Genomic DNA, 12318 nt, shown 5'->3' on the forward strand with positions numbered 1-12318 from the left:
GTTGCCATGCCTTTTTATTAAGGTGAATGAGAAGCTACAACAACCTAATACAGGCACAATGACAAATGGTCCAGAGCCTTCAGGAATGAAGGTATGAGTCACTCCATCAGGGAAAGAACCAAGACCTGATGAGGTTCTTGCTGAGGGCCAAGGGAGTACAGAATGGGTAGTAGAAGAGGCTAGTTCTAAATACCATCTACAACCCCATAATGAGCTACAGAAAAGGGGATTATAATTGTACTACTTCACCTCTCTCTCATATATAGTTATGTTATAATATAATATGGATAGATTTAAGATTTAGTACCAGTTCTTAAGGATTATTAAACCTATGTTAATGTTTAAGTATAAGCATCAAGCAAAGAAAATTCACCTTCTATTTTGCTAAGGGTATTAGTGTGTTTCTGTTCATACACAGGACAGTATAGTTCTAACAATGTTAGACACAATTATATGCATATCTCTGTATCTGGAGACTGGCTTAAAGAAATATGTCTAGTTGCCAAGTTGACAAGGGGTGGATTGTAGTGGTCGATACATTGTGTTAATTTGGCTGGATCACTTGGCAGTTCCACACTGTGGGCTGTGAGGGCCCCACCCCAGAGTAACTCAGCACAAAAAGGGGACATAAAGGGGTTGAGGAAGAATTCGGCATTCCACTTCCTCTGAGGAACTTTTCAGTCTTCACAGTCAGCTTGAACTTTACCTCCTGACTTCTAGTGCAGACTCTACGGCCTCCAGCTTGGATCTTTTAGCTTCCCATAGCAGATTCTTCAGTCTTCCATTGCAGACCCAACAGCTGACCATTAAAGACCATTAGGGACCAGTAGAAACTGTTAGAGAGGGAACACTGCAGGGAGCTTCAGACCTTGGGACTGAATCCTTCAGTCTGTGGTATGCAGACACTCTTGACATACTTCATCCCACTCTGTGACTGGTACATCTTATATTATATCTGTTCCTCTAGTAAAACCCTGACTAAAACAATGGACTTCTAGTAAGCGATATGGAGAAATGATGCTTCTCTGAGTACACCTTATTATATGTTTTTATCTTCAAGACCATGATAGTATTTTTAAAATAAATATCAAACAGCGGTATGTTGTAGCCCGTGCCTGCAAGCAGCACCTGGGAGTCTGAGGCAGGAGGATCACACTGAGACCCAGTCTCAAGAAAAAAAAAAATCAACAAAGAAGAGAAGTAACCCTAAAATGTAATTTAAGCAAAAACAAGAATTTCTGTCACACTAGAATGGGAAAATAAACCTGAAACTTTTTTTTTTCTTTTTGAGACAGGTTCTCCTTTTATAGTTCAGACTGGCCTTGAATTTCCTTTGTAGTCCAGTTCACAGCAATCCTCCTGCCTCAGTCTCCCATGTGCTGGGATTACAAATGCATGTCACCATGCCTGGCACCCCAAAGATTTTTTGAAGACAACCTGACATATTCTCTCAGGACAAAGAAGAAAACAAACATGTAAACAAATAAGATTGATGTAAACTTTTTTTAAAAAAAAGTATAACAATATTTACAAATAACTCTAGTTATAATCTACAGCAATTACAAAGCTGCTACTTCTTAGACATACAATTTCCTAACAAAGATAACAGAGAAGCAATGACATCCCAGCAGCAATACGGATAAATAGCACCCACATCCGAGGACTAAGGCTCTTTGTAGAAATAGCATATAGAGTAGGAGGGCAGGCTGGACAGATATGAGAAGGGCCTGGAAATATTTTGTGGAGGTAAAAAGTAGATACATGCTCACAGAATGATTACAACATGTTAAAAGGTCACAGAATCAGTCTGAAGGAACACCTACTAGACAAATCTCGTACAATCTGAGATTCAAAACATGTAATAACAGTAACGGGTTCAGTAAAACCATTGAATAAACTAGTAGCTTATTTCAGGATGTAAGAGCTACCTTTCATAGGATGCCATCACATAAATGTAGAAGTAATAGTGGAATTGGCAAGTCAAAATAGCTACAATAGTAATAACTGATTTTGGTAAGAATCATCAGTGGATTATTACATTACAGACATATTAGCACGTGCTGTGTGCTCAACCCTCTCATTCGTTACTAAGCATCTGCTCGTGGCATGAGTTTTTTCTAAGCCTTAGTAGAGAAACGATATAAAAATCGAACTCAGCGGAGCGTGGTGGCGCAGACCTGCAATTCTAGCACTCTTGGAGGCTGAGGCAGAAGCATCACAAGTTGGAGCCCTACAGGGCGATTTGGTTACTTGGGGAGATCCTGTCTCAAAAAAAAAAATAAAATAAAAATAAGGAATGGAGGATGTAGGCCAGTGTAAAAGTCCGATGTTCAAACCATATTATCAGACAAAAACAAAACAAAACAAAAACAAAAAAAAAAACAAAACCCAAAACAAAAAATAAATCTGCAACCTCCGCCTCACGCGCTAAAACGGAGCCTGGGGGTCGTCCCCACGTTCTGACATCCACGCTTGCGCACTCCTCGCAGCCGGCCCGGTAGTGGACTACATTTCCCACGAGCCCCCGCGCGGTTTCCTTCCGGCTTTCTTGCTGCTGTCCGCTTGGGAGGTGAGTTGGTCTTATGCATTGAGGAAATGGGCGCGGGGGTGGCGCGGGGGCGGCGCGGACTTGTGTGTCAGTCGGCTTGCAAGGACTGGAATTTGTGGCTCTCACTGATCACCGGGTGCCCTCCTGCGGCCTCTGCTCGCCCGCTTCAAGGCCCAGAGGCCCGGAATGGCTCCGAGTTAGATGTATGAACCTCAGAGCGAGAGCCCCCAAACAAAAAGACACAATTCTGAGAGCGACTGCGCACCTTAGCCGCTCTCTCGGCCCACGAACTTAGGGAACTGGGACACAGGTTTCAGTCCAGCCTTCCGGTTCTCTGGCCTTTTTTCCGGATACTGGGAAGTGCCAGCTTTACCCTCGGCACCCTAATTCCAGCGGGCTGTATGTGTGGAAGATGGAGCAACTGTGATAGCGGGGATGTGTGTTGCGAATCTTGTAGACGAGGCACCAAGGAGAGGCCGCCCTGTTGGGGTTTTCACTCTTTTCCAATCTTGCTGATACTTAGGAAGAGAAATCAATGATTGTTCTTACATTCGTTAAAAAAAAAGTCAAAATTAGTTGCCTTTTTGTTCCCTGAAATGTAATTTTTATTTTTCAGGCACGCAAACATTTGCTTTCCTTTTCTATGGAAGAGTGAAAATCACGAACCGAAAAGAGAAACACTAGCCCTTTTATTAATTAGGCTAAGAGAAAAGAGACAGATAAAGCTGCAAAATTGAGAGAAAACGTTATTTCTTGGCAGGTTATATCATAGATGTTAAATGTCATAACTACTTCCATAGATTAGAGATTTCTTACCAATGATGCTCCAGACTTGCTTTGGTATTTTAATTGTACTACTGGGAATTCTTGGTTTCCTAAACCACTCTCGTGATAACACTCAGGATAGCGTTGCAGTTTATTTCTGCCATCTCCCCGTCACATTTCAGAAACAGCAGCCATTCCAGATACTCGTTGTGGATAGGTGGGTCCTCTTAAAATCCTCTAGCTGACACTCAACCCATTACAAAAGAGTTCTTTTCCTCCTTTTAGCTCATTGTAGCCCAGTCGTTCATGTAGCATTTCATTCCTGTCTGTGAATCATTGAATATAGTTTTGTCACATTTTATAAGCTTGTTTCAGTTAGTGTTGAGTTGGCTTAGCTTAGCCTTTAGTACCTGAAAAGACCTGTCCAGTGAACGGGTGTTTTAGCCTTTTTTCCCAGTGAATGATGGGGAGTGAAGGTAGATTCTATACACATCCTCCTCTCCGGTAGGTGTTTACATGAGCAGTTGACAGGCATTAGATTTCTCCTGTGAGCTGTGTCTTTGGAATCTTGTGGATGGTCTACAGGTAAACCTGGAAAGAGGCTAACTTTACAGTTATATTTTAACTTGTAATTTGGAGAGAAGATTAAAGTCTAGATGGTTTCATGGTCTAGATGACTTTGCTCTCTGCTGCCCTGAATTCAAAGCAGGAAGAGATAGGGAATGGTATGACTGGTGACAAGGACTTACGCTTTTGAGATGCGCTAGGAAGGTTAATGTGATAGGGTTTTTAGTGGAGAGGTCTGTAAATTGTTAGCAAGGGAAGGACCTCTTACAAGGGAGGGAAGACAGTGAAAATTTGAAAAATGGTTTAAACTTTCCAACAGCATGAGTTGATTTAGGACCACATATTTATGTGTTCTTCGAGGAGGCAGTTTATTATGGTGACAGTAGTGTGTGTTATGGAGCCAAATCACCAGAGTTCAAGCAGTAAACCTGCCACTGAGGGTTGGGTAAGCTCTTCATCCTACAGTTCTATCATGTGTAAAATGAGAATAATTGTAGAATCTACTATGTAAGATTATTATAAAAAATGAATATTGTAAAACTTGGGGCTGTGGGTATAGCTCTGTGGTATGGCACTTGCCTAGCTTTGCTCTGGGTTTGATTGCCAGCACCAAAACATGAGAATAAACAATAAAATACATAGATAATGCTTGACATGTAATAGTGTGTTCAGTAGATTTGTTATTATTACATGGTAATTCCATGTTTTTCCGCATCACACAGATCTAAAAATTCTATTTTACCACATTTGCTTTATCCATTCATGTATCGTTTTGTAAATTACTGATAATGAAGAACTACCTATTAAAGTGATGTTTTACAGTTTGTTAATTAACTCTGTAAGAAAAAGCAAGCCTGAGGAGGCTTTTTTTTCTTGCAGTACTGGAGACTGAACATAAAGCTTACCCAGTAAGCTACATCCCCAGCCCTTTTTAATGTTTTTGGTTTGAGACACAATCTGGCTAAGTTGGGCTTAGTGTCTTGAGCTCAAAACCATCTAGCGTCTGCCCCTCAGAGTGTTGGGATTATAGGCAGGTGCCCCTATGCCCAGCTAGAAGCCCTGTTTTTGGGAGAGGGGGGAAAAGCCAAAGAGAATTTTCTCTGTGAGGAAGGGTAGTGGTATTTTTATCTTAAGTGTTATAACTGACTTATTAAATGTTTATTTGCTACTTTAAGTGTTCTATATGTAGTATATTTAGTCCTCATAACTCTTTGAGGTAGAAATTAATTATTACCATTTTATATAGGAGAAAAGCAAGACTATGTAAGATTACAGAGTTAATAACGATTAGAGATGAGATTTTTCTACCCTTATAGTCTGACAGCAAAATGTATATTAGTAGTTGTAACAGTATACCCAATCACATTTTTATGTATACTTAAAAAATAACCCTTTTCTTAATAATCTGTCACAGGAGAGAATAGAAATACCAATTTTTGTGATAATATGTTAGCTCCAGATTATAGTGAAGCTGTGAGATCTTTATGAAAGTAAATTATTTTAGACTATAAAGAGTTGGGTCTTATTTTAATTAATTAATTTAGACAGGGTCTTGCTCTGTTGTCCAGGTTGGCCTCAAACTCTGGACTGGTCAGTACCCCAGTCTCTGGCATGTGCTGCTGTGTTCACCTCACAGTTTTTGTCCTAATTTGACTGATTCATTGATATATTTATAATTGAACTCAGAGCCCTTTCACTGATCTACATTCCAAGCCTTTTTTTTTTTTTTTTTTTTTTTTACTTTAGAGAGAGGGTCTTGATTAAATTGCCAAGGCTAGGCTTGAACTTGCAATCCTTCCTCCTTTGATTTTCAAAGAGCTGGAATTATATGTATGTGCCATCATACCTGGCTTAAAATTTTAATTTTGATGATAGTAAATGCAAAATGAGACTAGAGGGACAAGAGACCCCAAAAGCTGTTGGCAAGCTTTATAGGCACGCTAGCTAAAGACTGATTCAGAAGCAAAATGGACCCATTTGTTAGGAAGATGAGAAAGAAAGTTGACATATGACTGCTTTCCGTCTGTAAAACACATCAGCAACTTTTGCCATACCTTTGTAAGTATACTGAGTAGGTTGATACCTTGTATCAACTTGAGAAGTTTGAAAGTTTAAACAACTTAGCAGGGAGCCAGGGTTCTTTCCTTGTAAACATCCTAAGACTGTAAAGATTCCCCTTTAAATCTATTCATCTGTTGACACTTCAGTTGATTTCATATCTTTTTTTTCCAGAACCGGGGATTGAACTCAGGCCCTTGCATTTGCCAGGGAAGTGCTTATTCCACTGAGCCACCTCCCCGGCTCATTTCATATCTTGACTTATGTGAATAATACTACAATAAACATGGGATGCAGCTATCTCTTCAATATACTATTTTTTTTTCTTTTAAATATATACCCATGAGCTAGGCACAGTGGTATGTACCTATAATCCCAGCCATTAGGGAGGCTGATCAAAGATTGCTTGAATCCAGGGGTTTGCGCTATATGGTGAGTCCTTGTTATCAAATTAATGTAAATGTGTGTGTGTGTGTGTGTGTGTGTGTGTGTGTGTGTAGTACTTATGCATGTATATAGTTGCTGGTTCATGAAGTACTTTTATTTTTAACTTCTATTTATATCTCCATAGAGTCCCATAATGGCTATTCCTGCTTATATGCCCATGAATTTTTTCTTCTGCATATCCTTTCTAACATTTGTTGTCTGTTGTCTTTTTGCTAATAGCTATTCTAGCATATATGAAATGACAACATCATTGTGGTTTGAATTTACATTTCCCATATGATTATGGAAGAATCCAGGAGCTGCTGTGTCCTACATGCTGCTGAAGTCTGCATGTGCTGCAGAGGCCAGCAGTGCTAACACTGGCCTGGTGCTGATGCAGATTAAGGATCAACTTTACTATGCAATCCTGAAACCTGGGGCTGTGGGCTACTGTACTACAGTCTGGGGCCATGAGGGTCTGACAAGTGCTGGGGGGGGGGCCTAGTGTTGGGGACCAAGACAAACTTCCATGCTTACTTTGTTCTGTTTCCTCCACCTAGACAACAGCTGTCTCTTTTCTCTGCTGCTTGGCATTGGGCAAAGGGTAGAACAGGTTCTGTAAAACTATCCTTCTTACATTTTTCAATATGTTCTTTCTTATTATTATGATATAATCAGGTACTATGGTCTCTCTGATTTCTTTAGCTGTTGTGAAGATACATGTATTTTCAATTTAGACAGTTGTTTAAAGTGACATTTTTGTGGAGGGATGATTGGTGAAAAGCACTGTTTTTGTCATCTTTTGAGGCTTGGTATTTTCAAAAAGTTATTGGTCATTTCTCTTTTTAATAGAACTGCCCACATTTAGGGTTCTCTCAGTAAGGTAAAAATTCTGCCTCCAGAGCCCAGGACCAAAGTTGAAGGAGAACTAGCTTTTTAGTGAGAGAATTGTAAATTCAAAACAAAAGAAGTCAGCCTCTGTGTGATTTGAATCCTGAGCATCCGTGTGTTGAGAGGGTAGAACTGTACCATATAAGAAAACTGGAGCTTTCAGTTGACAAGTGTAAAAAGCACTGGTCACATAAGGATTTTCTTTCTTTTTTTTCTTTTTTTTTCCCCTAGGTACAATGGGGCTTTATTGATGGTGTGCAAGGGCAGTGAGCCAGGAATCCCAAGGCCCATCCCCTTCTAGGGGGCCTGGGATGGAAGCTGTGAGGGGGAGATTCTCAATATGGCAGCTGAGTAAGGCAGTGACTTCTACAGCATGGCCTCTCCATCCCTCTGGTCTTGCTGTGCTGTGGGGGCGGGGCTCCTTACTCCTTGGAGGCCATGTGGACCATGAGGTTCACCATCCTGTTGCTGTAGCCGAACTCATTGTCATACCAGGAAATGAGCTTCACAAAGTGATCATTGAGGGTGATGCCAGCCCCAGCATCAAAGGTGGAAGAGTGGGTGTCACTGTTGAAGTTGCAAGATACAACCTGGTCCTCGGTGTAGCCCAGGATGCCTTTGAGAGGACCATCGGAGGCCTGCTTCACCACCTTCTTGATGTCGTATTTAGCTGCTTTCTCCAGGCAGCAAGTCAGATCCACCACTGACACAATGGGAGTGGGCACATGGAAGGCCATGCCTGTGAGCTTCCCATTCAGCTCCAGGATGACCTTGCCCACAGCCTTGGCAGTGCCAGTGGATGCAGGGATGATGTTCTGGGCAGCCCCACGGCCATCACGCCACAGCTTCCCAGAGGGGCCGTCCACAGTCTTCTGGGTGGTAGTGATGGTGTGCATTGTTGTCATGAGTTGTCATGGATGACCTTGGCCAGTGGGGCTAAGCAGTTGGTGGTACAGGAAGTGTTGCTGACAATCTTGAGGGAATTGTACTTCTTGTGATTCACACCCATCACAAACATGGGGGCATCGGCAGAAGGGGCAGAGATGATGACTCTTTTGGCACCACCCTTCAGGTGAGCCCCAGCCTTCTGCATGGTAGTGGAGACACCAGTGGACTCCGCCACGTACTCAGCACCAGCATCACCCCACTTGATGTTGGCAGGATCTTGCTCTTGGAAGATGGTGATGGCCTTTCTGTTGATGACAAGCTTCCCGTTCTCAGCTTTGACAGTGCCATGGAACTTGCCATGGGTGGAATCATATTGGAACATGTAGACCATGTAGCTGAGGTCAGTAAAAGGGTCACTGGTGGCCACAGCATCCACCTTGCCAGAGTTAAAAGCAGCCCTGGTGACCAGGCATCCAGTATGGATCCGTTCACTCCGACCTTTACCATCTTGTCTGGATCACTGCTGGTTGCACAAGAAGATCAACTATCGTCGGACTTGCAGGAGCAGAGAGCCACATAAGGATTTTCAGTGAATGTTATTGGCTCAATTCAGTGATTGTGAATCCACACCTCCCCGGTTGAACACTCAAAAAGGGAGTTGTAAAGGGTGTCTGAAAATGGTCTGAAATGTTCTGATTGGGAAATTGGAGTGGGGAGTTGTCCTAGCAAGAGAAGGGCAGAGTGGCCTTATCATAGAAGTAGGTGCCAGGGCCAATCTGTATGATTTTTTAGTTGTTGTCTTTAGAAAAACTCTGGTTCAGTTTCAGCACTTGAGCAACATTGCTAAATGGAAACGTGGTCAGAAATGCTCATATAGAGGTATCTGGGGCTTCTATATCAAGTCCATCAGGGCCAACTTGCATTTCTCCAGAGCATGGGTTCCCCCCACCCCCATACTCCACTTCAGTTTTATAAGAGTATAGGATAAGTGTGCATATAGTAATGGGGACTAGTTTGGAAAAAGAAATGAAAAAGAAAAAAAATGCTCATGTCAATATAAGTCGTTTGGAGTACTCTTAAGTAATCTAGCTTCGTAGCCTTCTATTTATTTATTTACCTGCTGCGTGGTACTTGGAATCATGGCTGTTTTTTTTCTTTTTCAGCTCAGGTTTATCAACTCTGCAGTTCTCCAACAAAGAAATATTAAAGAAGACTGACTAGTTCTTGGGGTTCTAAAACCATGGCTGATGTAAGTTAATGGTGGTTTTTATTTTTTTAAATATTGTCAATCTCTAGATGATGTGTGCATATTTGTTAGTTTCCCTGAACTTTCCATTTTATCCAAACTATATAAAAGAGCCTGTTCCAGTTTTGCCATTCCTGAGATTAGGGATAGATAGCTCATTGATAATCTTTCCTTTCTTCTGCAAAAGTGAAATGCCTTGAGACGAATATAGACATTCTTGCAGAAGGTCTCTCTGTCAGAATATTCTAATGGAAGAACTTTATTTTAGTACTTAATTCCAGAAAAATATATTTCTGTCAATACAGTGATTTATTGAGGGGAGAGAGAATCAAACCCAGGGCCTCATACATTCTGAAAGACAAATGGTCTACCACTAAGCCATACTTACAAGCAGCTCTTAGTACAGTGACTTTTGATCTAGTTTTATGTAGAAAAAAATATGTGTACTCATTACACAGCATCTCATTTAAAACAAAATGTTTTCAGTGTTTCGCTGGGGTATATGCTATATACAGAAAAGTTTATGAATCTTGAGAGTATAGCTGTATAGTTGGCTGTGGTGGTGTATGTTGGTATCCCAACACTCTGGAGGCTGAGCCAGGAGGATTGTTGTTGACCAGTGTGGGCTACAAATTGAGCTCAAGACCAGCCTGAACTGCATTAGTGAAACCCTATCTAAAGAGACAAAAATAGAAAAGAATGTAACTGAATGAATTTCCTTAAGTTAAATAGTGCAGCTGTACTTCCAGGTCAAGAAAAGAATATTACTAGTACCTCATGTATTTCCCCCTTCAGTCATCCTTACTTACCCATCTCAAATGTAATTAATGTCTTGACTTTGAATGCCATAAATTAATTTTGCTTATTTTTAGAACTTTATAATAAAGTGGATCATGTAGTTGAATGCAGTATTTTTAAAACAAAAACAGTGTTAGGAAGAATCTAGTTATATTCCGTAATACAATTGCTAGACCATCAGAACTATATGTATCATAATAAGGATATGTATTTGGTGCTGCTGGTGATAGAAGATTCATCAGAGCATTGTAGTAAAGTTGAGCTATGTTCTCATTGGAAGTGCTTTTCTGTAGTTTAGCTTTCTTTTTTTTGGTCTAGTATAGAGTTCCTCAAATGTTGGAAAAAGGCCAGGTATGGTGGTGCATATTCGTAATCCCAGCACTCTTTGAGAGGCTAGGGTAGCAGGATCACAAATTTGAGCATAGCCTGGACAATTTAGCAACTTAGTGTGACCCTGTCTCAAAAATAAAAGATCAAAGGTGGATTAGGGATGTAGCTCAGTACAAAGGACTGGGGTTCAATCTCCAGTACTGAAAAGAAAAGTTGAAAAATTAAAGGAAAGTGTGGAAAAAGTTTCAAAGCAAGTGAGATAAATGAAATTAGTAAGAAACAATGAAAGTACTACCACCAAACATATCGCCAGTGCACTGATCCATTGTGTAGCCTATATTGAAGGAAAATGTAAAGCTACTTGAAGGGTTAGAATTAACACATAATGGATAATAATTCAATGAAGAAAAAAGAGGCATATAGTTTATAACGTATTAAAATGGTGTGGTTTTTAGGAATGGATTGCTGTTGTTAAATGTGAGATATCTTTTTTGAGCTTTCCTTGAAGACCTGTTGTGTAATGAAAGAGCATTTATACTGTTTGACACATTATGGGGAAACTGTAAACTCCACAGATGAGTTTTTTAAGTAATAGGGATTTAGTGTTGACTGATCTTAGTTTCTTTACATGTTGCGATCTTATGTTGTATAAGGCTTTTAGGATCGAGTGGGTTATGTAGAGATATGATGAGGGCCTTATTATATGGTAAAAGCTAAAGTGCTGTGTGCTGCCTTGACATGTGTGCCAAGCCTTTAGGGGCCTAACCTGTGAGAACCCTGTTTTCGCCAGATGTGCCTCTTCAATGGAAAAGGCTTTCTTTCCTCCTAGTTCCCCTATGTGCTAAGCCAGTTACATCCTCCTAGTCTTTAACCTAATTGTTTTCACTACCCCAGCAGCCCATATAATTATTCAGACAAGCTAGTCATGTCTTCCTCTGGGAACCAGGGAACATTTAATTTTCTTTCAAAGCCTGCCTCTCACAACCCCTTGTTTTCTCTGTTCCTGAGTGCAGCCTCTGTGGCCTTGTGTGATGTGTGACATCTTCCCTTAGGTTGTGAGTATGTGTGACTAAATAAATTGCTGTCAGTCTCATTTGTCTAATGTCAGCTATTTGCCTAATAATGCTTTTAATGGCAGAAGATTGTTACATCAGCAATAGGATGACTAGATAGTAATCAGAATAGAGCTGCAAATAGTTAAGGATCATCTCTAATTTTCTACCATAGAGAAAAATGCCAGGAATGAAATTCATTGTGTATATTTTACAGGATGTGCTGGCCTAGAGCAGTATTTCTCAACCTTGAAACTATTGACATTTTGAGTCAGAGAATCCTTTATTATAGGGGACTGTCTTGTGCATTGTACTACGTCTAATATCCTACAGTGAGTATGACCTCTACTCACTAGGCACCTGTAACAGTCACCCATTCCACACTAGCTGTGATAACCAAAACTGTATCCATGGCCAGATATCTTCTGGGGGACACAAATATCACACTTTCTTGAAAATTATTGATCCAAGGTACACTTTTCATTATGTCTTCATATTTTAGTATCCTACAGTTTAAAAGTGAGAAAAGATGTTTAATGAGGGAAAATAGTAAAGAATAAGATTATTTAAATACACATATATTATCTATTATGGATGACAAGAGTTAGAGAAGACTTGAGATCAAACTGAATTCAAACATCTAAATTTGCTGGGTATGGTGGTGCATGCCTGTAATCCCAGCACTCAGGAGGCTGAGGCAGGAAAATCACTGTGTTCCAGGCCAGCCTGGGCTACAAAGTGAGCTCAAG

General features: G+C 40.5%; 1 protein-coding gene and 1 pseudogene across 1 annotated transcript in view; one reads left to right on the forward strand and one right to left on the reverse strand.

Moving 5' to 3' along the window:
• Positions 1–2536: 2536 nt before the first annotated feature.
• LOC111818207 (zinc finger protein 14 homolog) overlaps positions 2537–12318 on the forward strand; it is a 117291-nt gene continuing 107509 nt past the window's right edge. The window contains exons 1-2 of the mRNA XM_023721453.1: positions 2537–2569; positions 9307–9392. Coding sequence (XP_023577221.1) covers positions 9384–9392 — 9 coding nt within the window. The 5' untranslated portion in view covers positions 2537–2569; positions 9307–9383. The remainder of the gene's footprint in view (positions 2570–9306; positions 9393–12318) is intronic.
• LOC101587061 lies at positions 7678–8650 on the reverse strand (annotated as a pseudogene).

Source organism: Octodon degus, unplaced genomic scaffold (assembly GCF_000260255.1).
Source record: "Octodon degus isolate 3935 unplaced genomic scaffold, OctDeg1.0 scaffold00083, whole genome shotgun sequence".
Lineage (NCBI taxonomy): Eukaryota > Metazoa > Chordata > Mammalia > Rodentia > Octodontidae > Octodon > Octodon degus.